Source organism: Diceros bicornis, chromosome 14, assembly GCF_020826845.1.
Source record: "Diceros bicornis minor isolate mBicDic1 chromosome 14, mDicBic1.mat.cur, whole genome shotgun sequence".
In the NCBI taxonomy this organism is placed as follows: Eukaryota; Metazoa; Chordata; class Mammalia; order Perissodactyla; family Rhinocerotidae; genus Diceros; species Diceros bicornis.
The window spans coordinates 26824393-26849933 of NC_080753.1; the positions used below are offsets into that span (position 1 = coordinate 26824393).

General features: G+C 40.8%; 1 protein-coding gene across 5 annotated transcripts in view; it reads left to right on the forward strand.

Annotated features, from left to right (window-relative positions):
• Positions 1 to 25541, forward strand: part of BTBD9 (BTB domain containing 9) — a 395116-nt gene that overhangs the window by 291356 nt on the left and 78219 nt on the right. For all 5 annotated transcript variants that reach the window (XR_009222005.1, XR_009222001.1, XR_009222002.1 and 2 more), the window contains exons 8-9: positions 1294 to 1483; positions 25311 to 25418. Coding sequence is in view for 1 of the 5 variants with exons in the window: in XM_058554444.1 (XP_058410427.1) it covers positions 1294 to 1483; positions 25311 to 25418 (298 nt within the window). In the remaining 4 variants the exon portion in view is untranslated. The remainder of the gene's footprint in view (positions 1 to 1293; positions 1484 to 25310; positions 25419 to 25541) is intronic.

The window sequence follows — 25541 nt, forward strand, 5'->3', positions numbered from 1 at the left end:
CAGCTATCATTTTGTGGAAACTCTTGACTTTTATAAATGAACAGGTTGATATGGATTTGAAGTATAGAGAGAGACTCAGAATCAAAACAGAGCTGGTGTTTCAAAGTACAGCAGTTCATGAACAAAGAGCGTACATGTTGAAATAGTAGAATGTGTAGAATAGTAAACAAACAAAAAAGAGAAACGAATCCTGGCTGAGGGCAGGTGTATATTCTGAAAAGGCATTGGTACCATGTCCTGGATCACTTTCCTGCTCTATGAATTCTAGAACACTGAATCTACATATATCATGTTTTTTTAAACAAATTTATTACACTTATTTAGTGTAATAAGTGTGTACAGTTTAGATAAAACAAGTGCCTATGTACCCATTACGCAGCTTAAGAACAGAACAAGACCAGTACTGGGGCTGGCCCCGTGGCTTAGCAGTTAAGTGCGCGCGCTCCGCTGCTGGCGGTCCGGGTTCAGAACCCCGGGCGCGCACCGATGCACCGCTTCTCCGGCCATGCTGAGGCCGCGTCCCACATACAGCAACTAGAAGGATGTGCAGCTATGACATACAACTATCTACTGGGGCTTTGGGGGAAAAAAATAAATAAATAAATAAATGGCAAAGGAATTAAAAAAAAAACAAGACCAGTACTTTTGAAGCCCCTGCAAGATTTCATCTTGGAAATGAAATCAATAAATGTTTGGACCCGTTGTTGAGGCTCCCTCTAAGATTTCCTCTCTCCCCTCCCCAGACAAATTATCCTGAATTTTGTATAATAATTCCCTGGATTTCCTTTTTAGTTTTACACTTATGAATGTATCCCTAAACAAAGTATATTTTTAGTTTTGCCTTTTTTTAAACTTTGTATAAATGAACTCATACTCTGTTTTTCTGTGCCTTGCTTTTTTTCACTCAGCATTATGTTTTTTGATTCATCTATTTGTATATAGCTGTAGTTCATTAATCTCAATTACTCTGTAGTTTCCCCCATTGTAGTAATATTTCACAATGTATTTATCCATTCTATATTTTGTGGGGTATCATGTTTCTTTATAATAAAATACCATCGGGTTAATTGCTACATGTGATTTGGTTTGTTCCACCCTTAGGTTCAACTCTTTTTTTAAAAAAAAAGCTATTTGGCATGGAAAATGTGTTCATATCTTGAGATAATCAAGATATTCTAATTTCCCTTTTATCATTGATTTGAGATAGTAATTAATTAATTTTGTTCATAGCACACTATTGGGATATATTTGGCTTCTCTTATCTTGATGCTGAATCTTGTGTTGGATTCACAGTTCCCATGGAGAATGTTGCAACAATTGCTGATTGTGCCAGTGTGATTGAAGGAGTCAGTCGGAGCCGAAATGCCTTGCTGAATGGGGACACCAAGAATTATGATTGGGATTCTGGCTATACATGTCATCAGTTAGGAAGTGGTGCGATTGTGGTTCAACTAGCACAGCCATACATGATCGGGTCAATACGGTAAGAAGATTCCTTTTCATTCATTGCTTTTAAAATGGAAGACACGTGCAAATCGTGTTTTGGTACAGGCATGATCCTGATAACGTCAGTGAAGACACTTCTCTGTTCTTTGCTCTAAATATCGAGGGAAGAATGAAAGAGGGAGGAGAGATACAGGGTGCTTGTTTGGATTTTCTGGAGGAGAGATGCACCAGAATTAGACTTGGGGAGGGGCTAGACTGAGGCTTCTCCCTGGATATGGCTTACCTCCTTCTCAAGTCTCAGTTTGTATTGGGTAGGGACTTAACGGATATTGTCAAGAGAAGTTATATAGAATCAAAAATCATTTTCAACCTTAATAAATGACTTTAAATATGAACCAAACAGTTCTGAATATTAGACCTGGTTCTAAAAGATCTTCTCTTGTGTCTGGGTTTTTGATTGTTGTTTTCATTTTTTGTTTTGTTTTAAGAAGAGAACTTTAACCCAATATTGCTTGATTTATAGGATCATATAATTTTAAAACGTGAGACTGGTGACATCCCCTAGAAGATATACTTTTAGTTCAAGAGTGCCATCTGGATCTTGAATAAGCTGCCCTTTTTTAAGCTTCTAAAAAGGTGTCTGAGAAACTAATGTGATATATATCTTTACATATATATTTATATTTAATGTTAGATGAGATATTTTACATTATATCTTAGCCTGCCAGGGGTAGAGATGTTGGCAGGACATGACTGCCTTTCCCCTATCATGCGCCACCACATTTGCTTTGTTGTTTCCTAGTCTCATTTTAAAGTCAGTATGTATAAACAGAAATAGCACAAAAAAATAAGGTAGTAGGATTCTAATAGACAAAGGTTTACTAATGTTTAGGCTAATAACCACAGAGGTTATTGCTGCTTGCCAGTTCCAGGGGACACCCTGATGAGTGATGCTGGATTTCTTGGAGAATTCAGACTGTTGATTTCTTTATTTAAATTGTCAACCCCTTTTCATAAAGGGCCACATAAAGGCTGAGTACCATAGGCAACAAATCACAGACAGAGAAGCCTTGAGTTCATACTGCAGACCAGACAACTCACTTTGTGGTTAGGATGGGGAAAGAGACAAGCCACAATCAGTCTGGACAAACTACTAGTAAAAATAAACTTCCATCACGTAGCAAACAACACCCCCTCCTTCCTTTTTCTCACCTGCATACATTAACTAAAGTAATCATAAGCCATCTATTTAATAAGCCATTCTAGAATTTTTGTCATAGATGGTGTGAAACTTATCTGAATATTTCCCATTACAGTCTATTCCCCTTCACTTTAAAAATCTGGGAAACAGTTGTCCTTCTCTTGTCACTGACACTCCTTATAGTCTCCACAGTTTCTTGAAGATTACCAATCGTGTCTCTGAGATTACATCTGCAGTTTCTTTCAGCAGGCTTGGGGTGTAACTCATCTGAGCCAAGACACTTGAAATCATTTAAATTGACTAGATACTCTCTTTCTTTCACTTCACCTATTTGGGACTTCAATTTTCTCTTTATTATGTTTGTTCTGCCATTTCTAACTTGAGGACCGGTCTCCTTGTCAATGAAGATGGAAGCAAACTGGCAGCTTAGTAGCTCTGCCCACTCTCTTTTAATGTTCCCTGTGTTCTCTCTGCTTACCAGGTACCCCACACCGCCCCACCCCCACCTAACAATGTTCCATGTGCATCTCAAACCAAGATGTCAGAAATGGAATTCCATTATCCTCCTCTTCCCCTGCTCAAGTCGCCGAACACTGTGATTTCCCCGTCTCATTCAGTGGCACCATTCATCTGTCTCTCGACTGAGCCAAAAACATGGGAATCTCTCTAAATTTCTTCTTCTTCCTCACCTCCTCTCTCAACCATTCGGCTGTAAAGTTCTGTCAATACCAGCTCCTATCTCACAAATCCTTCCCCTCTTCTCCATCCCCACTGCCATTACCATAGTGCACCTTTGTAGTTTCTCTTCTCTACCTGGTCTTCCAGACTTCCATCAGGCCCTTCCTTCCCCACCTGCAACCATCTCCCTCACTGTTACCACAAATCCCATGTGGTCACACCCCTTCCCAAGAGGATTCGTGGCTATTCTTTGCCTTCAGATGAAAGTTCAGACAAAGGCATTTAAGAACCATCTGACTTGCTTCTGTCTGTACAGCCTGTCTCCTGCTTCTCCACTCACCCCTACACATACTCTGTCTCAGCCTATCCAGCTACTTGCAGTTTTATACGTGTGTCACCCCTCTCTTATCTCCATGCCTTCAACTTTTTGAACATGCTGTTCTCACTGCTTGCGTCTCTCACTACCTTCTCGTCCCTCGCTTTTTACCTGACTCTTATTACCCCTTCAAGACTCCACTCCACTCCACTCTTAGGGAATGCCTCCCTAACCTTCCTTCCATCATCTCCTGGGCTGATTTAGACATCCCTCTTCAATGATCCCATACATTCTGTATGTAATTCCTACTGGACCAGTTGTCATATTTGTATTATAATTGTTTACTTGCTGCCTCCTCTTAGCCTCACCTGATATAGAAAGCCTGTGGCAACTCAGAACAAGCATCTCTTGACAGATTGAATGTGCAGATGAGGTAGTCTGTCAAGATAAAGGAAAATATAGTAGGTTTCGGTAGGAGATCTAGAATTTTTAGATGTAGTAGGGACCTCATGAGATAGTTGCCAAGGTGACATCTCAGAGAGAGATAAACAGTCTCTTCATGTGGCAAGGCCACCTTGGCCTCTAACTCTACCTAAAGAATCAGAGGTGTTGAATCTGACTCCAGAAAAAGGAGCTTTAAGTAAGAGATAGCAGTGCCCATTTGGTTTTCTTTAAATGTGGAATGAAAATGGTTCCCCCAAACAATTTTTCTTTTCCTGACTCAGAGGGGAAATGATGAGCATGAGCACAACCAAAGGCAGAATTGTATATCTCAGCGCAGTCTGAAACCTCCAACTTCTTTAAGCCCAGCTATTGTTTTCGTGGTGAGAAAATCCATGCAATTGAAGCCCTGTATAACTGGCTGAGCGCTCAAAGAAACACGTCTCTGTGAAACGAACATTATGTTGTCAGGAACTGCATTTGCCTCTTCTGTGACATTATTAAGAAGAAAGGGAGAGGGATTTCTTAACCACCAATGCCCGTGGACAATGCTGGGTATCTTGGCAGGCCATGGTTAGCAGCAGCTGATGTGGCCAGATAGATATTTATTGATAGGAAACTAGATCAGTGGCAGCTCTTCATGGGGATGGGTAATTGACCAATGACAGGTTGATTAGTCAGTGACATTTGACCCACAGCTTCTATTGCTTGTGATGACTGACTTGCTTTCCTAGTCACTGTATCCAAGAAGCCCAGTGATTCTGAATCAACACCTGGAGGGGGAGAGTATTACAGAGCGAGAGTAACACTTTCCCCATCTCAGAGGCAGGAGACGTGGCAATCCTGGAAACTCTAGGGGCCCAATCACAAGGAACACGGGCTTTACAAATGCAGATTCTTTGTAGATGGTGACTAGAAGGGCAAAGGTCTCAAACATGAATTATCTTGATCACTGCATTCTTTATTCCTAAGAAGGGACGTAATTATTTTGTGGATAAAGATTTCTTTTGTTTGTCTGTTTGCATGCACAGAAACCATTTTTCCTTTCCGGAGAGTTTACCCTATAACTGGATAGGCAAGCAGAGCCTTCTTTCTTGACAGACAATGCTTGCACCTAACCACAGTCGGCCAGAGCCTAATCCTGCTAGTGTGTCTGGTACCAGTACCCTTGTGGTATCCTGGAGAGACTGATCTTAAAACATGATCTCTGACCATCTCCCCCCATTTTCTTTCATTCATTCAACAAACATTTATTGAGCCTTTTTCTATGTGCCAAGCACTGTTCTAAGCACTGGGGATACTGCATTGAGTAAAGAAAACAAACATCGGTGCTCTCAGAGAACTGACATCCTTGTGAGGGAAGGATAAACAATAAACAACACTATTTGTGTTGCCAAGCTATTGCTCAAAATACGTCAGATATTTTGAAGTGCTATGGAACAGTCACGGGGGAGGACTAGGGTGTGGAGACAGGGCAGCTTGAAATTGGGTGGTCAGAGAAGGCCTCACCGTGCAGAGCCTGAAGGATGGGAAGAGCAAGCCATTTGGGGATGTGGGGGGGTGAACATCACAGGCAGAGTGCCAAGGCCCCCAGGGGGAACATGTCTGGCAGGTTGTAGGAGCAGCAAGGAGGCCAGTGTGGCTGGGGCAGAGTGAGGGGGGGAGACAAGGCGCGAGAGGTGACTTTAAGAGGTGACAGCCCTGAGAAGTTTTGTTGCTGTTTCTATATTCAGTCACCATCTCCCAAAGCCATCCCACCCACCACCACAGCCCCCATCCCAGTGTTTCCTTAGCACGATGAGAGGGGAGTTTTCTTTGCTGAGGAGAGGAGGGGCAGGGCTGAGGAGGCCAGCAGGCTTTTAAAAGCCACCTTCTTTGCTCCTGGCCAGCCTTTATCCAACCAGCTCCTGGAAGGGAAACAGCAGGAGGCGTCCTAGTCCTTCAGTTTAACAGGAAACTTTCTCCCCGTCTTGTGCGTTTCTTTTCTCTTTCCCAAGAGCTTGAGCAGGCTGTATAACTGGAAAATAAAGGAGTTTGTCTTTGTTGTTGCTAGGTTTACAGGCACAGCAAAAGTTATTCATTTTATTTGAGAGAAAAAGAGAGAAATTGCCTGGAATGTGCCTTAAAAGTGGGTAACTGAGTAGTAATTATATCATTTTCATGCCATTTTAAAAACATTAAAATTTAAATAACAGGAAATCTTCAGAGGCCTGACCACATAAAAAGACCAGGGTAGAGTCATAATAACTAACCAAATCTACCTAATGTCTTAGTTTATAGTCCCTCTGTCACCTTAATTTAAGACTTATTATCTTTCTACTTGCTAATCATGATATCCTTTACGGTGTTCTCAGGCTAGTATGAGAAATCACATATGCTATGCATTAAGTATGCCTATCACCCAGTCTTTTTCAGCTAATAGATGATAGCATTTTGTTGAAACCCTAATTATAAGATAGTCAATTAAATTAACAATTTTTACATTAGCTTGAAAATGATGGTTTTGTAATTGATATGTGCAGTACTGTTAGTAAAATACCCATAATACTGTAACAAACCTAATTGTAACTAAGTAGGCTGTCCAGAGATGAAACAGTGCAGTAGATGCAGCTAAATAAACCCACAGTCTCTCTGAGTGTTGTGAGGATTAAGGAGTTAATGACACAAAAATATTTTGAGTTCCTCAGTTGGAAAATGTTATATGAATATAATATATTAGGACAAAACGGGTCTAGCCCAAAGTACGTTCTTGATGGGTATTCATAATCTCTTTAATCTGGGAATGAGTCTTTTTATTTTGCAGTAGGAAACACACACAGTTCTACGACTTAACAAAAGTTAATCTGGCACAGAATGTCTGAACCACAAATCAGTTTATGTCTTGCAGTTATTAAACATAGATAAAATGAAGCAATAGCAAGCTGATCCTTTAAAAAAAAAATTAGATATGCTGCTGTGGTCCTTACTCATCCTGGAATATTTTTCTTTCTCCGTGAGCTGTCAAGCCCATGCCCGGTTCAGTTGCCCTTTCACTATTGTGTGGCTACAGCCAACTCTAGATTATCTATTCAGTTTATAAATTACTGAGGCCCCTTTTTGACTGCTGTTTTTCTTTCTTCCCACTGCTTACCGCCCTGCCAAGCTATTGCTCATCCACTTCCCTCGCAAAGGATAGGCACGGAAAAGAAAAGGGAGAAGAATCACATAGCATCCAATTTTGGTTCCTATCTAATAGCTCCAGATGAAGGCTTAGTCGATAAGAGTGGGGAGAGGAATTGAAGCTAATGACTCAAATGATGTTTTATAATTATTTAAGTATTTTCTACATCTGTGCTGCCCTCAATCTCTCATAGGACTACAGATAATCTTGTCTTTGCAACGATTTCCACATGCCTAATACAGTACTCTGTGCTGTGGGTACTCAGTGAACACTCCTTGACTGAACTGACAACCGAGTATGTTAGTGCAGCTAAAGGGGGTTCTATCTATCAACTAAATTGGACATCATATTTGCTCAGTGTGTCTGATCTAAGTGTGTGTGAGGAAACTGCTATAGATTTGCCATCTCCAGCAAATGACTGAGATTAAGCTCTGGTGTTAGACGCCGACGTTAGCACAGGTAAGGACGCTTGTTCCCGCCTTTCATCCTGCTTTCCATTTCATTCTGTCTGAGGGCTGCACAAGCATGCGGTCCATTTATTTACATTAGCACAGCCTTCTTTGCAAGCCAGAGAGCTAGAAATTCCCTTTTTACAGTCTAAAGAATACAACAAACATCTAAATATATGACTCCTCTGGCTTGGATTAAGATTGCCTATAATTCTAGTCAAAATTGGAAAGATATTTTACAAAATTTGCTTCATATCAGTCATGCTGAGCGTCATCTGTCACAGCCCTGAGCCAAGGAATTCTTCCTTGTCTCACTGATCCATGATTTATTTACCAAGTGTTGTTTCTCTCTCAGCCTATCTGCATCGCACTGAAGTCTTCTTATCACCCTCAGACCTCAGAACTCTACTTCCCAGAAAAATTGTTGAATAAAAAATTATGTCTGTGGTTCCCAGTAGATGTGGGAGTCTGAACTGTGTGAACACCTAGGGGACCAGAAATCCTGGAGCCTAGAAACATAGTAGAGTTTGGGGGCATGGTAAATATGTCTCAGCCAGTTTCATCCTAGAGGTATTTCAAGACCAGAAAATATTGCTATGGCAACTAAATTGCGTGTTAAAAATACAGGAGGGGTGCTAGAATTCAGATGTTCTTTGAAAAACCAGGAAAGGTTAAATGCCCCCCAAAAAATGTGTGTGTGTTTTTGTGTTTGATTTACCTCACAACCATTTGTCTCCCTTGAGTGATTAGGGAACTTGACAACTAGTCATCATAAAATATAGCTGGATATATGAAAAGAAAAATCCTTTTAGTTTTCAAAGATTAGCTTATCAAGAAGACATTTTTACAGAGTATATCAACCCCATTTGACCCAGTATTTCATGCACAAATGTATGTTTAGTAATTATCCAGAATTGTTATTTAAGACCTCTCTAAAACAAATAATCACTTCACCAGTAGTGCTTTAAACAATTAAAAACCAGAATCATTCACCTTGAAAGAGCAAATGAATGGGAAGCATCAACCTCCTCCTCCTGTGGTTTTACTTTGGCAGATATTTACACACTGCTACCCTCGAAATAGGCCACACAGGGTCTCGGAAATGAGGCTCTTCTCATGAGGGCTAACAGAAGTATAGGACATGCAGCAAATTGACGGAAATTTCTACAGGTTTAATATGTCATATTGCTTGAATATATCTTGAATAGCAAGTGGATAAAGCTATTCTGAAAACTGATGAACGGTCACAATCATTTAAATTTTATTTCAAAGCAGTAGTCTACCTTTGAAAAACTTCACTTCCCCAGGCACTCTTGAATCAGAGATTTTTTTTCCCTAGGAGCCCAATTTTGTCACCTTGTTAAGATGCTTTTGGTGTGTCTTGGTAGCACCTGATGTCAGTCTCTCTCTCTTTTTAAGCTTAGCCCTTTGTAAACTGGTAACCACAGAGGCACTTGACCCAAACGTTCTTGTGTCTCTAGTTAAGAACAAGCAGAAGCACTGAGATCAGGAGAAACGCGTCCACCTCCCCTTCTTGCCTCTCCCTCTGTCCCCCTCCATCTACATCCTTCTCCTAGGAAAAATGATTATGACGACAGGCTAGTTGGTGCCCCTCAAGCACTCCTTTCAGCAACTTTCCAGGACGCTCAGGCTTAGCTCCAGCTGAGGAATCATTATTTTTCTGCTGTGTTGCCTCTTTCAATAACGTATCAGATTCAGTATAAAAAGTATTGGTTATGTAGATAAACGCAGAGTTTGCTTTTACTTCTCCCTGAATTTTCTTTCCTTGCGCCCTTAAGACCAAATGGTAAGGATCCTCTTCCTTCCTTTTACCTTATGATGTCTGAAACCGTGTCTCTCAATGATTATGACGTTACCAGCCCTGCTACGTTATCCTTTTACTGTAACTGAACACCAGTCAAGGCGGTTTAGATTCTCTACACAGTTTAATGTTTAGAAATGGCTAGTGGTCCTTTTCCTTGCCGTGTCTTACAGTAGCTCTGGAGCTTCAACTGCTTCCCTGTCTCCACGCAGGAGATGAAGAAACCAAAGTATAATTTGAGTTCTTTCTCTTTCTCTCCACCATGAACATGGCAATGCAAACAGTGCTAAAACTCTAGCTCAGAAGATTCCAGTTTGTTGCACAATCTGGCCTTAAAAAGAAAATTAGAGAGGGCACCTGCACCTTCTGGTCAACCTACTCTTGCTTTCCTAAGGTTGTAAATTATAGAAACTTCCATTAAACGTTGTGGCTAAGACTTGACAACATTTATTTGTATTACTCGCACTCATTTGCTCCAAAAGAGCTTGCATTTGGCTGCAAGTAACAAAGAACCTAATTAAGAAAGACTTTTAAAATGTTGGTTTTTAAAAATTTTTTTGTTTTGCTTTTGTTTGTTTGTTTTAGTCTCACATAATAAAAAGTCCACAAGTGGGTGACTGCTATTATTAGTTCTGCAATTCAGTGAGCTCTTCAATTTTCTTGGTCTTTTCCACGTGTATTTTTGCCTCAGAGAAGCCAGACAGCTCCTACAGCTTTAACTCTCATGTCTGCGTTTAGCCAGGAGGAAGGAGAAGGGCAAAGGGGTACAAGGGTAAAGAGCCCTGCCGGCCAAGTTTGTCCCTTTTTATTAGGAAAAGCCAAAGCTTTATTTAAAACCCCACCTAGGCAACTTCCACTTCGTTATTAGGTAGAACTGTCAGTCAGTCAGCCCTGCCAGGGTTGGAAAGAAGTTGAGGGTCATGGTAAGGGGTTGGCTTACCTAGTCAACAGCTCTGCCACAGAACCCGACCTCCTGCTTGATGTTTCACGTCTACTTTGGAATTTTTATAAATCTCCATATTTTACGTCTTCTGTTTGTTTATTTATTTATTTATAATTTTTTTTTTTTGCTGAGGAAGATTTGCCCTGAGCTAACATCTGTTGCCAAGCTTCCTCTTTTTTTTGCTTGAGGAAGATTAGCCCTGAGCTAACGTCTGTGCCAGCCTTCCTCTACTTTGTATGTGGAATGCCGCCACAGCATGGCTGACAAGCGGTGTAGGTCCATGCCAGGGATCTGAACCTGTGAACCCGGGCCGCCAAAGTGGAGCATGCCAAACTTAACCACTATGCCATGGGGCCGGCTCCCTGTTTATTTTTTTTTAGATCAGTTTATTGAGATATAATTAATATACCATGCAATTTGCCCATTTAAAGTGTACAGTTCAGTAGGGAGGTTTTTTTTTGGCTTGATGCCCTTTAAGCCCACAGCTTCTGGGTATATCCAAAACAGTACATATAATAATTGTATTTTATATTTTTCTCAGCTTCAGAAATGTTTTGTAAATAAAAAGCCTATATCTACTTACTGGGTAGTTCTTATCCAACATGAGAAGCGTTACTAATTATATATGTTTGATTTTTTTATTCATGAAATTTACTTCTTGGAAAAAAAACAAAGTTTCTGTTACAAACTGTTACCTGGCATGTAATTTACTGGTTTCCTGTAACTAGTTTTCAAACTTTAGCAGCACGGTGATAGTGGATGCACCTAATGAAATTTGGGAGGCAGGGCAAGATCCCAGGTACTTTCTGATAGATCAAAAGGAGAATAAGTTTTATTTGGTGTGGTTTTACTCTAGCTAAGTATATTTTTATCATATTTGAATTCTCGTTAAAATTGGCAATCCATACGGAATCTGTTAACCAGACATATTTCATGACCAAAGCACCTGTTTACCTAACCAGGTTATAGAAAGTTGACTTTTCTTCTGTACATATAAAATTCTCATATCAGAAACTTCACTGCATATCCATGTTATTTTGTAGTGGCAGGTTAATTATGTCAAAGTCCTGCTAGAAATAAAATTTTTAGTCTTTAAGATCTGGAGTTAAAACAATCATACCCATCTGCGCTAGAATGAAATGATACATTAAAAGACCTCTGACTTTCAAAGGGGATATTGGGCAACAACTGTCATACCACCAGGGTCTTTTCCTCCTCCAATTCTTAGAACGTAATGTTCTGTTTGTAGGATTACAGTGAGTGTTTCTGGCTTTGGAAATTTTGAAATGAGAACTACAGTCAGTGGGAGGGTGATAATAGCTAGACCACGATTTTAGATTTTGGGAGAAGAAATTCAAATACTTCTGCCTTTCCCTCCACTATTTCTTTGTGCCCTCCCCTATTCCCATCTTCACTCCTCACCAAAATGGTGGTCATGGTCAAGGCATTTAGTTCCTTTCCAGGGAAGATGCTGATCAGATTGGTGAGTTTGCAGGACTGAGGGTGGGCCACAGTTCCATGGAATCACTTCTTGTGTCTCATCCCCCGTTGGGCCCTAAGTGACATGGGCCAGGACCACTGCTGCTAGAAAGAGGCCTTTCCTTCTGTCTTCGTTCCTACCTCTCTGCCATCTCTCCCCACTCCTCTCCTCTCCTCTGTCCTCACAACAGAGTGGTAAGCAGACCCAGCCTTTTCTCTCCTTGGGCATTCTTATTTCCTCTTTTATCTCTTAGGGCAGCCAAGGTAGGGTTACTGCCTCAGCCCAGGGACAGCTCAGTGCTAGGCAGCAGGAGACAATGATCTCTCCTGTACTCACTCTGTTTCTGTGGTACTAGAATGTGTATTGGGTTGATCCTTCCTTAAATTATAGTGGTAAAAACCAACAGTAAGTTTTGGGTATTGAAAAAGGGACAGAGCAAGCCTCTTAGCTTGCTTTGGTTGAAGCTGTTCAGACATAACCAACTTGGGAATAGGGATTGCTCCATGTCCTATGCTTTTTGCATTAGAGTTTTGGGCCAAAAATTCTACTGGCAAGGAAGTGTCCCTTTGCTTCTCACTTTGTGGGACGTTTCTTGGCATATGGTTACCTCAAGAACCTTGTGGGAAGGGGTGGTTGTGGTCTAGGATAATAGGTCTTGTTCCTAAGTCTCTTAGGCATATACCATTTAATTGTCCCCTGATGTCTAATGCAAACCCTTGTCAATTCATTCCTTGATATCTAACCTTCTGTAATCATTTCTTCCCTGAGGTTAAAAAGATAATAAAGCATCTATAATCAAGTAGTGTCTTTAATAGGAAGTTCATAGTAGCCCTATTAGAAACAGATAAAGAAAAAGCATTATCTATAGAGAATTGTTTGAGAATTGGTGGTAACCAGATAAATAATATTTTGTTGATAATAGCCTTTTTGGTAGAATAGGTAAATGGCTTTGTCATGATTGTGTTTGCTGTAGTGAGATTTTAGCTGTATATGTTAGACTCAGAGAAAAAGTAGAGAATTCATGAAAATTATTTGGGAAGAACATTTTAAATAGAGTCATCCATTTAAAATTGGTTTCATTAAAGGTTCCAAATGAGTAGTTCTGTCAAAACACCAAGCACTATAAGGTTTTTGTTGTTCTGTGGTCAGAGACTGCCCTGGCCAGCTATCTTGTAAGATGCTGTTTATAATCACAGTAGACAGAGCTGGAGAGAGAGCAAGGGGATAGATCCATATAAATCCATTTTCCACTGGTGACCAATAAACAACTCAACACTGTCTACCTAATTGGTGTGGTTTAGTCTGTGGTGTCATCTTCCTCTATAACTGATATAATATTATTTTGCTACTATTATATTAACTACCTTTTCAATGACTATATAACTTTTTCGTGTATTGTTTATTGACTTTAAATGTCTCTATAACTTCTTTATCCTACCCTACTGCTTCCATGCCCTTTAGTAGGGATCTGGAGGGTGGCTGTCAGTGACTATCCTGTTTGCATATGTCTTCAATTTGAGAATGGAGCTCCTGGGCACTTCGTCAGTTCAGGGAAGAGGGAGGGTTTGGGAATGATTTTTAGGTTTTCATTTTTAATTGGAGCTATTCTTTTTTTTTCTGGTCCCATTTCTTTTCTTGTTCTTTTACTCTTAGGAGAAATACCAGAAATTTGGGGTAAAAGGCAAGCCAAGAATTGTCAGTACAGTTGTCACAGTAACAAAGATGGGATTAGGACTATAGCAGAATCCAAAAACTCCATGTGGAATTTGCTACATGAAAATCTGTTGAAACACTTTCAACAGAAGAGATTTTAGACATTTCTAGGCTAAACTCAGCCTTAGTTTAAACTATACCTTTATTTCTTGCCTTGGGGCCAGAACTCTTTACTGCTCAATAAGAACAGCTTTAGTTTTCTGTCCATTCCTGGTGTCAGCAAACATTTTCAGTCAAGGGCCAGGTAGTAGATATTTTAGACTTTGTAAACCATAGTCTCTGTCACAACTGTTCAACTCTGCCAAGTGGGCGTGGCTATGTTCCAGTAAAACTTTATTTACAAATATAGGCAGCCACAGGACATAGTTTACCAATGCTTAATCTATTCAGCTCCTTTCCTGGGTAACAGCCCTGGTCCATATAGTGAATGCAGAGAATTAGGGAAGTCCATTTGTATTTCATGGTTTCAAAAAATGTGAATAATAATACTTATAAGCCTGTTATTAAAAGATATGAATGTTGATATCAACATGTAATTTGGGGACAAGATACACACCATGACCCAGTGGTTTTTCTTGCTGTGTTTTGTTGGCGATGAACCTTGGGGGCTGCCACAAGGAGGGGCCGATAGGAAGCCTGGCAGATGAGACTTCAGCCCCAACTCTGACCTTAGTAGAGCAGTTCTCCTTTTATCTGTTATGCATATTGAGATCCTTCCAAGATGTTGTTTGTAAAAGGAGTTCTGCTACTAAAGAACATTTTTGACAATATTGGTTTACATTTTTTGCAATTAGTATAATACCTTTTTATAACGGATGTTTTATAAGTACCAAAGGATTTATCAAGTATTACTTTATAATTAAAAGAAAGAAAAACAGATTCAAATAAAAGGAACCACAAATCATCTAAATTAAAATCTATCTCCCTCTTTTCCCCTAACTTCTACCCCACCATTTAACAGATTATAAATCTGAGGGGATAAGGTTGCAAGACAGAGACCAAGTTGGGATTCCTGTCTCCGTCTGATGCCACTGCTACTAGTTATACCTCATTGCCTCGGAATGTCCTTATGTCCGTCAGAGGCTGCAGGAAAGTCAGAGGAGCCCTTCATGGTCCAAATAGGCTGAGGAGATAACTTGGCCCTGAGTGTCATGGAAGCCATACTGTTTTCTTCTTCCCTTTTCATGCTCCTTCCTTTGAGCAGCTAAGAGGCCCCAAGCTCCTGAATGCCCCAAGCTGTTAGGGTACAAACTGTGCTTAAGGCTGTAACAGTTTCGTTATCAGCTCCTTGGAGATTACCCAGGGGATGTCTCTCAGCCCCTGACACCTAAACGCTGATTGTCTGAAGAGTGGTGGTTAAGACAGTCTCACGTGTGACTCAGACAGGCTGCCTTAGCCAGGTCCCCTTCTGCATCTCAGCATGAATCTCAATATTGACTCTTGAGGATTCAGTGCCAGAATGGGAGGATCCTGAGAAATCCGAGATCTCACCACCTTGGGCATGATTCCTTCCCTGGCTTGTAAGAGTCCTTAATCTTTTCTGTCTATACCTTTCTGAATGTGAGTCAGGGCAGTGATATAGAGGGGTGGGGGTGGGGGGGAGTGTGCGTGCACACGCACGCACACAGCGGGTGCCAGGACTGTGTTCTCAGGATGCCTGTGTAGGTCCTATCAGCCAACATAAGAAGAAGGTAAGAAGGGGTCCGGCAGATAGGGTTAGGGGCATAGGGGAGATAAATGTTTATGCTTCTTAATGAGGAAGGATGAGCCAGATACACAAAAGAAACAGTTTAATTCACAGAGGGCAGTATTCTAATGAAGCCTCATGCTGTGCTTCAGTCAAAGAGGCAAAGTCTAGCTGCAGCAGGGCCTGAGACAGATATGAGTGATTTATTCATCTCTGCCTCCTTCGCTCAGATTTTCTTCTTTCAGCCATCCATTATCCATCACTGGAAAGCCCAGTTTCTGTACAGGAGTTTACCCTGGTAGCTTGCCTGGAATACATTTTGAAGGATCAGTGTACGTGGCATGGAGACTGGCCCGTGCCCGATACACTCTGGTGAATATTCATATCGGCACCTGGGAGGGTTATTTCTAAAAAGACAGCTCATGCAGAATACATTCTAAAGAAGGAGTGTTTTTCTCTTGTCTGACGATCCTTCAACCAAACAAATGTAGGAGGGAGGGGGAAGCTACTCTGCAATTCTAGTGAATATTTATGAGACAAACAGCATCCTCACATCTTCTGCAGGAGTGGAGAGAACCCTGCCCCCTCCCCATTCAGAGCCTTTGCCTGGGCCTCCCACTCTGGGAGAACAGTATAGGCAATTCCAGAAAAAAAATGGCAACTGCCCATTTAACCTTTGGTCCTGTAACCCACACCAGTTTGATTTAATTACCACTGTTTAGCAGTTAGAAAAGTTAGAGTTATTAATGTTCAGCTGAAAACATTTGAATTAAAACTTACGATCCCAGCTTTGAAGACCTGGATCAAGAAAACTGTACTGAGTGGCCAGTGATCAAAAGAATTCCATTGAAAAACATAATTAGCCATTTTTCCCTCTAGCCATGACAGAAAATTACATAAAATCTTGCTTTTTTTCTTGCTTCTTGCCATTCTTCAAAAGATTTATCACATAGTTACATATTAAATTGATTAATTATCTTTTGTTTATAAGAATTTATAGTTAGGATCCTCACTTTTATATATTGGTGGAGAAAATGATACTATTATTATTCTCATTAATGTTGTCTTTATTTTAATGGTAAGTCATGTACCACATGGAAGATTATGATTTGTTAGACACCTCCGACTTCAAATAGAATAAACTACTTACTCTAAATGTTTTAATTTTATAGCACTTGCAACCTATTATAGTTTTATTTTTCTGTTTTAGAGGGTAGTTGTTTTCATGTGAAAGCTTTCACAGAAGAATTTCGTGAAGGAAGTTCATTAGAGAAGTGACTTAAATGGAGGAAATTTAGACCAGGTAAATATGAGAGAGTGCGGATGAGCATTTCATTGTACAGGACATAACAGAATAAATATGAGATTTGGGAAAATGATGGGAAGAAGGCAGTAACTTAGTAGAGAGAGGACCTGAAGGAGGAATGAACAACAGCTGGCACAGGTGTTACAGCTGAAGGAGGATGAGGGTCTGAATTGGATGGGCAAGTGTTTTAAAATCATTTTCAGCAAGAGCTCAGGACTTTGTAGATTGTGCCCTGTGGGGGAAAGATGATTCAAAGCTAAAGCAAAGGTTGAAACCCAGATCTGATTTGGGTGAAAGGTCAGGCTGATAAGAAAGAGAGAGAGAGATGTAGGAAAATAGTATTGGCTGTGTTAAGAGAAACCAGAGAAGAGATTGAGAATAAAAATAAAGAGATTACATGACTGAATAGAGTTTTGCCTTGTAGTTCATCCCTGCTGAATGTTGTCTTGCCTATAATATTCAGAGTCAAGCCTTCCCACCTTGTTTTCCCCTTCCATTCTCTCCTTTTATTGCCAGGTTGAGAGAATACAAAGATCTGCCGGTAGCTAAACTGTCAAGTTTCCCACAGACACGAATTCCTATGAAAACTTGACCCAAGGGAATAGAAAGGAGCCATGGAGCTTATTAAATTTCTCTTTGGCTCTGCTTCTTGGTGCTTTGTAGGCTGTGTGCATGTGGGCACATATTAGCATGTGGTCAGAGGAGGGGCAGGAGAATAAGCTCAAGAGATGAAATAGCAGTCAGAGTTAATATATTTCATAAATTATCTCTTAAGTGAGACTCCCCAAAATGGTGGGGGGTGGAAGGCTGGCTCGGGGGTGTTTTCAGATTGAAATGTTATTCAGTGTATGGAGCATTAAAAGATGCTGTACCGGGAGGAGCTACCTGGGTTTATTGAAAATGATGATTTATCTGTAGTTCCCTGTCCTCTTGCCATCATCCTCTCCTGTCTTGCTCCTCATGTCTCCTTCTGTTCAACTCAGTAGAGCTTATAATGTGCTGGGGACCATAAGGAATACCAAGACTGCTAGCCATGTGTGGTCCCTGCACTCTAGAAGCGTGGTCAGGCTGGTTCCTCCTGACTGGACTTGGTCCTGAAAGCTGAAGGGATGGGCCTTTGGATGGTGTTATGCAGGGAACCTGGAGCCAGGTGATACTTTACGCCCCTGCCTGTTGGGTGAAGACTGATACTGGGGCCATTTTATTCCATAGGAGTCATAAATGTAGGTAAAGATCCAAGGAGTAAAATCCCTAACACTCAGCTGGTAGATTAGTGAGTTCTGAGCTCTTTAACATGCCTGTCCCTTCTTCTCACCCCCCTAATAATTTCATAGAATTGGGGACAGGGAACAGAAAAGTTCACACAAATGCATACTGCCTTCAACCTTTAACAGAAGAAACTGGTTCTGGCCTTTTTAAATCAAACAGCCCCTAATAGCCTTCCTAGCAAATGAAGCTGAAAGTGAGCTGGACTTGATACCTAGTAAGCTAAGCCCTGTGGTCTGGGCAGAACCTCTCCATTTCTACCTCTTATACGTCCTTTTCCGATCCTGCCGGTGAGCCAGAAATCAGGCCCATCTCACTAATTGTGTAGACGCGTCATGATGAGGAAGCTGCTGAGATCAAGGAAGACGGCCTTGCTGCAGAGAGGGAAATTGATGATGCCAAATTTAAACACAGTGAAAGATCTGTAAAAGCTGCATACCTGCTTAGTGTGTCACTGCCAAAAAGGTCTCTAACATAATGAGACTTCACCTTTTAAAATATAACAAGACCATTTGAAATGGTTCCCAATATTTTTGATGCCAACATCTTGCTTAAGGAAGGGGCTATATTGGAAAGAGTCGCCTTGAAAAATAGGAGAAAACTGCTTTTCTTCTCAAGGGCTTTGGCTTGGATGAAATTTTCTCATATATCCACATTGAAAGCATAAAATGAAAGAACTTTCATCCAATTGGACTGTGTAGTATGAAATCTAGATCATAAGCCTAGGCTAAAACTTATTATTAATAAAGGGTTTGCCAAGTGATTGAATAATCTGTAAAAGAATGCTTGGGCAGTGTTTAGCCCCTATAAGAAAATTAACCAAGTAACTTAGAAAAATAGATTTGCATTGAAAGCAGGAAATGTGCTGATTATAAATTGTTTTTTCCCCAAATGTGATAATGTATGCAGAAACATTTTGAAACCGGTGAGGTCTGTGTGAATGTGAAGTGGGATTATGACTAGTTGTTCCCCATTCATTCCCCACTCAGTATTTATTGAAAGTTGCAGCTGCAGCCATGCTATTTGGTAGTATGGTGTTACTTTTTTTTGTTATCACGTAAAACTTGAAGTTAAAAACTTAATCCCTCCAAGAAATGATGGTCTCAATTAGCAGTAAAAAGTTGGTGGTTTTGTATTGTCTCAGACTTTTGGAAGTTTTGTCCCGTGCAGCTATCCATATAGCCGTATCCTGCAGGCATATTCTCCATTGACCTTTCTCTACTTTCATAAAATTTACCTGGATTATACTGTATCGAATGTAAATTTTGATGAGAGTGAAAGCCCCTCATCTTATTCCCCCCTTTCTTGGTGAGCCAGCCTACACGGTGAAGCCCAAGTGTATATTTTGCCGTCTCCTCACTTCTTTTCATCCTGTGGCTTCAGTGACTAAACGCAAAAACTGGATACGCCAGACAACCAAGAGCTTGTACTTGTCTTTTCCCTCGCCAGTTGCAAAAGAATATTGTGAGGCAGTGCCGTTTTTACTTCCCCTCTTAGAGAAAGCACCCCCTATGTCTGAGATATGAGAGATTAAATGATATCAGATGGTACGTGGACTCTCTGATGTCCCGCGGCTAACGTATTTCCCAAGATCCCATTCCATCTGGTGAGCAGCCTGTATCTCCCTCCTCCTGCTGTTAGAAGAAGGCTGATGTTCCCTTGGCCCCGAAAGGTTGTGGCCCACTTAGAGACGGGGCCCGCATGGTGTAGCTCCTCGGGAGTTCTCACGTCTGGAATCTGCAGGGCAGCCACCTGGTCCACTTCACACTCTTTTGATAAAACGCTGTTCCTTGGTTCCAGTTTCCTGCTGAGAATCTCGTTTTTGGCCTTGCAGTCCTCCGGCAGCTCCGATCAGCTTGACCTTGCTCTCCACCTGAGGAGGAAGCTGCATAATCGAACCCTGTGGCAGCCAATGATAAGGGTCCCTCTCATCTTTGGGAAAATCCCAGTTTCTCGCCAGTAAAGTTGTTCCTCTGAAGTTGTGTAATTCCTTCCGGCAGCTGTTACAGGCTCCCTCCTGCCTCTCACTAGCGGAGATTAGAATAGAGCCTCCAACATGATGTTTGTCTTTCTGCTCCTCATTCAGAAGAGTGAGAGCTGGACTCTTCTGAATGAGATGAAAGCACTGAAATTTCCCTTTGTGACCACACTTCTTACCTTTCTCCCTCACCTTCATGTCTATTGCACCTCTTCTTTTGCTCCGTGACCTCCAGTCCCTCTCTATTGTGAAAGTTAGTCAGCCCCCTCTGACCCCACTTAACTCCTCAGCAGCCTAGAAGCGGTAAATACTCTTAACTGGCCCTTCTTTTCTCTGACCCTGCACTGTGTCGTCCTTGTCACTGTCGACCCTGCTTTCTTCTCTCCTGCTCCCTCAGTGCTGCTGCTAGAGAGAATTATAAACTGTGCTGATTGGTCCATCTTTGGAAGGCCCCTTCCCTGCAGTTCAGCTGGCCCCATGGAACCTATTCCAAAGCCTGTGTTGCCTTTCCAACCCACACTGTCGTCCTACCACTGTCAGCTCTGCAAAGACTCTTCATACTTGCATGAAAAGATTGCCATCCAAAATGAGCTTCCTCTCCGTCCCTGTTCTTCACTTCATTGTCTCTGGTCCATTCTCGTCATCAGAATACCTGCTCTTTGTTGAGTACCTTTTCTGCCTAATGCACTCTGCTAGGAGCTTGTCTTAGGCCCTTTTAGTTCCAAGCTTCAGAATCCAGGTAAAGATGGCTTAAGCCATACATGGTGAGTTTATTAAAATGATTGGGAGGTTCTCATGGAACACTAGGTCATACACTCTGGTGTCCCTCATAGGAACTAAAATCAGGTATTGAAATTCTGCCAGGAGCCTGACAACCCTCCCTGGGCCACACTATCTGTCTTCATTACTTCTCACTGCAGCTGACTTTCTTTGCTCTTTGTGCCTCTGATGAAAGAGGGTCACCCCAGAAGGCCTGCATTTTCATCATGTCATTTTAAGTTGTCAACTTAAAAAAGCAAATTTGCCTGTTATTTTATCTCAAAATGAGTTTATTTGGGAATAGCGAAAAGAATTGCAATTTGGGATATGCATGCTATGGCAAACCATAGGGAAATCCAGAAAACAAAGGAGGAGAGCTGAGCTGCCTTTATAGAGGAAAAGGGGGAGTAGGCAGGGGCTGTTCAAAAGGAAAGACCATTGGGGAAAGTAGCAGTTCAAGGCAGCAATGGCTTCTCATTGGCTGGGCTGTTGCTGGGTAGGGAGAGAAGTCTTCCTTCAGCAGTAAAGTAGTTTTACTTCCTGTCCAAGATGTAAGCCTCCCTCTCTTCCTGTTTGGTGTAATTGACAAAGTGTGATAGGGTGTGAGAGCTTCTCCTACAGGCCTTTCCTACTCCAATTTAGTTAAGGTTGTTTTTATTAATGTCCACGAAATGAACAGGGCCAGTTAAGCTAGAATCTCACAAAATTCTGAATTTTGGAGAGACGAAATCTGATTGGCTCAGCATGGGTCACGTGTCTTCCTAGAATGCAGTCAGGTCTACAAACCAAGCTCAGAACCCCCTGTGTCCACCTCAAGGTTGAGCCAGAAACAGTTCTCAAAGAGAGAAGTTACTGTGTAATGGACAGATATGCCAAAAACAAACCAACCAAAAAAACCCACCTCTACTGCATATACAGTTGTAGAGAATTATAAAATGTTAGAACTGGAAGAGCCCTGAGAAACCATCAAATCTAGACCTTTAATTTCAGAAGAGATGAAACTGAAGTATAAGTAAGTTAAGTGACTTACCTAATGTCACTTAGTCAATACTCAGTAAATATTTGTTGAATTGTTGAATGGAAGACAATTATTTCTAAAGAACTTAATTTCTGAAGATCTTTAACACAGAATAGTCTGTACAGATTTTTTTTTTTTTTTTTTAAGATTTTATTTATTTTATTTATTCCCCCCAAAGCCCCAGTAGATAGTTGTATGTCATAGCTGCACATCCTTCCAGCCGCTGCATGTGGGACACGGCCCCAGCGTGGCCGGAGAAGCGGCGCGCCAGTGCGCGCCCGGGATCCAAACCCGGGCCGCCAGCAGCGGAGCCCGCGCACTCAACCACCAAGCCACGGGGCCGGCCCCTAGTCTGTACAGATTTTTAAGGTCAGAAGTAGCTTTGATTTTGACTGAGAAATTAGAAATGGATTTGATGGTATAAATTATTATTATATATATTACTAATATCCTGGCAGTTGATCTTCCCTTAGTTGTCTGTTTTCACCCAAATGGGAAAACTCTGCAACAGCAGCAGTTGTGGCCCCATGCCTTCCGCTGGAGTCTCCCACAAATGATGGACGTTTAGAAACAGGCAAAACAGACACTTGCTGCTGGTCTAAAAGACACCGGTTCCCTGGAGAAGCTCCTTGATCTCAACTGTGAAACCTCAGCCATTGTTCACAATCTGGCACAGAATTAATCCCTTAAGAAAGGGATGGAAAAAATGCCATTCAGCACAACATAGTTTGTCATCGCATGCATAATGCAGACTTTCCAATTAGAATGCTACAATTTGGAAACTTTCTTCACAGACTGATGAGAGAGCAATTATTCTAAAGAAGGGAAAACTCAGTGCACTGGGTTTGCCTCAAGTCACTTCTGACTCAAGCCGCAAAGACAAGAGTTTTGAAAACATATTTGCTATCGAATTTTGTATCAAAACACCAGCAAGAAGAGCAATTAGTTGCTGTAAACGGAACCTCGGTAATCAATGGTATGCAGCCAGCCAGAGCATTTATGGAAGATGTAAGCAAAATCACATCTGCTAATCAATTAAAAAAAGCCCAGCCCTTCACTGCTTTTAAGGGGAACTCCACAATGAGAACAAGGGAAGATGGAGGAGACCACATTTAATTTCATCAGGCATTTCATGCAGTGCTCATTAGGTAGAGGGATTTGTGGCAATAGCTAAATAGAGACCCGATCTGCATCAATAGATCCTGGCCAGAGGCTTCCTTTATTCAGCCCCTTTTGAAAATGGCTTCTGGTGTATGGGTGGAGATGTGTAGATGTGGGGAGTATATTTGAGGCGCTCCTGTCAGTTAAAGTCAGAGGGAGCATGTCTGTCCTGGGCGAGCTCACTGGGCAAACATTCCCCAGCAGATTACAAGCCAGAAATATCTCTGTGTTGTTGCGGGTGGAGAGATATAGGAACAGACTTTGCTGGCAGGGAAAGAAGTGAATGGAGTTGATGGGGTTTTCAGTTGTGTCTTATTAGAACAAAATTCCTCTCCATGGAAAAAAAGAAATTGAGCCAGTTTTTCCTTTGGTGTCCTTAGGCTGTGCTAGGTTTTTTCAGCTGAATCAACAAAGGGATTTTTGTTCCTGGCTAAGCCTATATTCCAAGCAAATATGCATCTTGGCACATAAATTAGAATCTCTCTTAAAAACTCTGAAGTGTAGGTGAGTCTGAGCCCTCAGCTTGATAACCTAAGATCCATCAGTGTCTCTTTTCCACTCAGAAGTCACCATGACCCCACATTTCCAGCCCCCAGGGACTCTTAATAGAGGAATAGAGAAGAGATGTCTCAACCAGTGTATGCATTTGGCTGCTGTTCAGAAAAAAGAATTTAGGCCAGGAGAAATTACTGAGGTAAAGATCGATAGACTAGGCTAATAAAAATTAATATCTTCATGCAAATTATGATAGGCAGTGGATTAATATCCTTTAAATGTAGAGGGCATCTTATAAGTCATTAACAAAAGGATAAATATAAGCAGAAAATGGGTAAAATGTTCAAGTTCAGTGATAAATAAAAAAAACTGCAAATTAATGAGATATATTTCATCTAATTGGCAGTATTTTTAAAAATAATACACACTATTGGTGATGATGCCCAGAAACAGGCATTTGTTATACACTGCTGGTAGTGTCAGTATAAATTGGTATAGACTTTTGTTTGGGGAGAGGGGAGTGGTGTGCAGCTGTTCTGGAATATATATCAAGGCCTCACGTGCCTGCTCCAGGAGTTTCATTTACAGAAACTTTCAAAGGCAATAATCATAGGTTTAGCTTCAGACTGTTCATCAAAGAGTTTTCTTAACAGTGCAATATTATCAACTATCTAAGTATTCAGTAATAAGAGACTAATTAAATAAAAGGACATCCATACAGTGAAATTCTGTGAAGCCAGTACAGATGATGAGGAAGAATATTTGATGATACAAAAAAGGTATTCATAATAGATCATTAAGCAAAAGAAGCAAGTTACAATTTGTACCACATGCGTGTGTTTACAAAATTACTGGAATTACAGGTGATTTTTAAATAATAATTTTAAATTAATAAATTATAAAATAATTTTTAAATAATAATTTGCCTTGAAACAAATTGGAGGACTTTATAGAATAAGCTACTAGGAGACAAAATATGCACAACTTTAAAAATTCTTTTAATATGCTGTCACTCCAAGAATCTCTACTAGAGCATTTATGATACTCATAATTGGTCTTCCTTTTTGTGTTCTCCTTATCCCATATCCTTGGGGCCGTCTTTTTCCATGAAATATTTTGAGATCTGGTTAGATCTATCCCAAAAGGTACTGATTATTTTCCTCTAGATACACTGGTCGAAATGCTAGCTCTTGATTATCCGGAAGGATAGGGATTAGGAGAAACCTGGCTCTCCATGAATAATCCAAAATCCCAATGGGGCAGTAGCCTCAACATTGACTCCCAAAAAGCCTGTTACCAGGGCTGTTAAGTGAAGACAATGATGAATTAATTTGGAGTTTGTTTCCTGGTTTTAATCTATTCTGGCAGAGCTATGAATGATTTCAGCCCAGAACATGTATGAAACATATACTATGAACAGAGCCCACATGTTTGGAGTAGAATTTTTTAAAAAGAGAAAGATCAACGATCTTTCTAAAAGGCTTGTAATCATTCTGAGAGCCAAACATAAAGCAAAAACTACACTTTTACGTTACTCAAATATAAATTAATATAGGCTAGCTGCATGAAAGTGCTGAGAGACTAGAGTAATATTCGAGGAAATGACTAATGAGGGAAATGATTTACTTTCTTATCAGGCAGGCTGGTATAATGTAAGAGTAGAATGATTGACACTTAAAAATAATAGGGTAGAATCCTGTCTGATTCTCTCAGAGTACTTCGAGAGATTAAATACTCAGGTGAATTAAAGGGAATCAATAGGTATAATCTGTTTATGCTTTCTGAAACCTTTCTAAAAGCTGCAGACTGACTCCACCTTCTCTCATCATCCTTTTGTTTGAGGATTCACTTTCTTTCTCTAGTTCTGGAGGTGCGGTGGGACAAAGGAGACAGGTAGGAGGGATAGAGTAGACAGATTCCCTCATGCCTACAGCTTAAGGAAACAGCCAGTTAGAACATTACAGCATTCTTGTGTTTTTCCCTTTATTCAGGTTATTGCTTTGGGACTGTGACGATCGAAGCTATAGCTACTACGTTGAGGTTTCCACCAACCAGCAGCAGTGGACCATGGTAGCCGACAGAACTAAAGTCTCCTGCAAGTAAGTTACATCATTTCAGAAATTTATTCCAATTTAAAAGAGTTTTTCCGATGGATTCAGAAGTTTCCAATGAAGATTCATGGAATCACCAAATTATATTCTTATTTAGATGTTGAAAACATT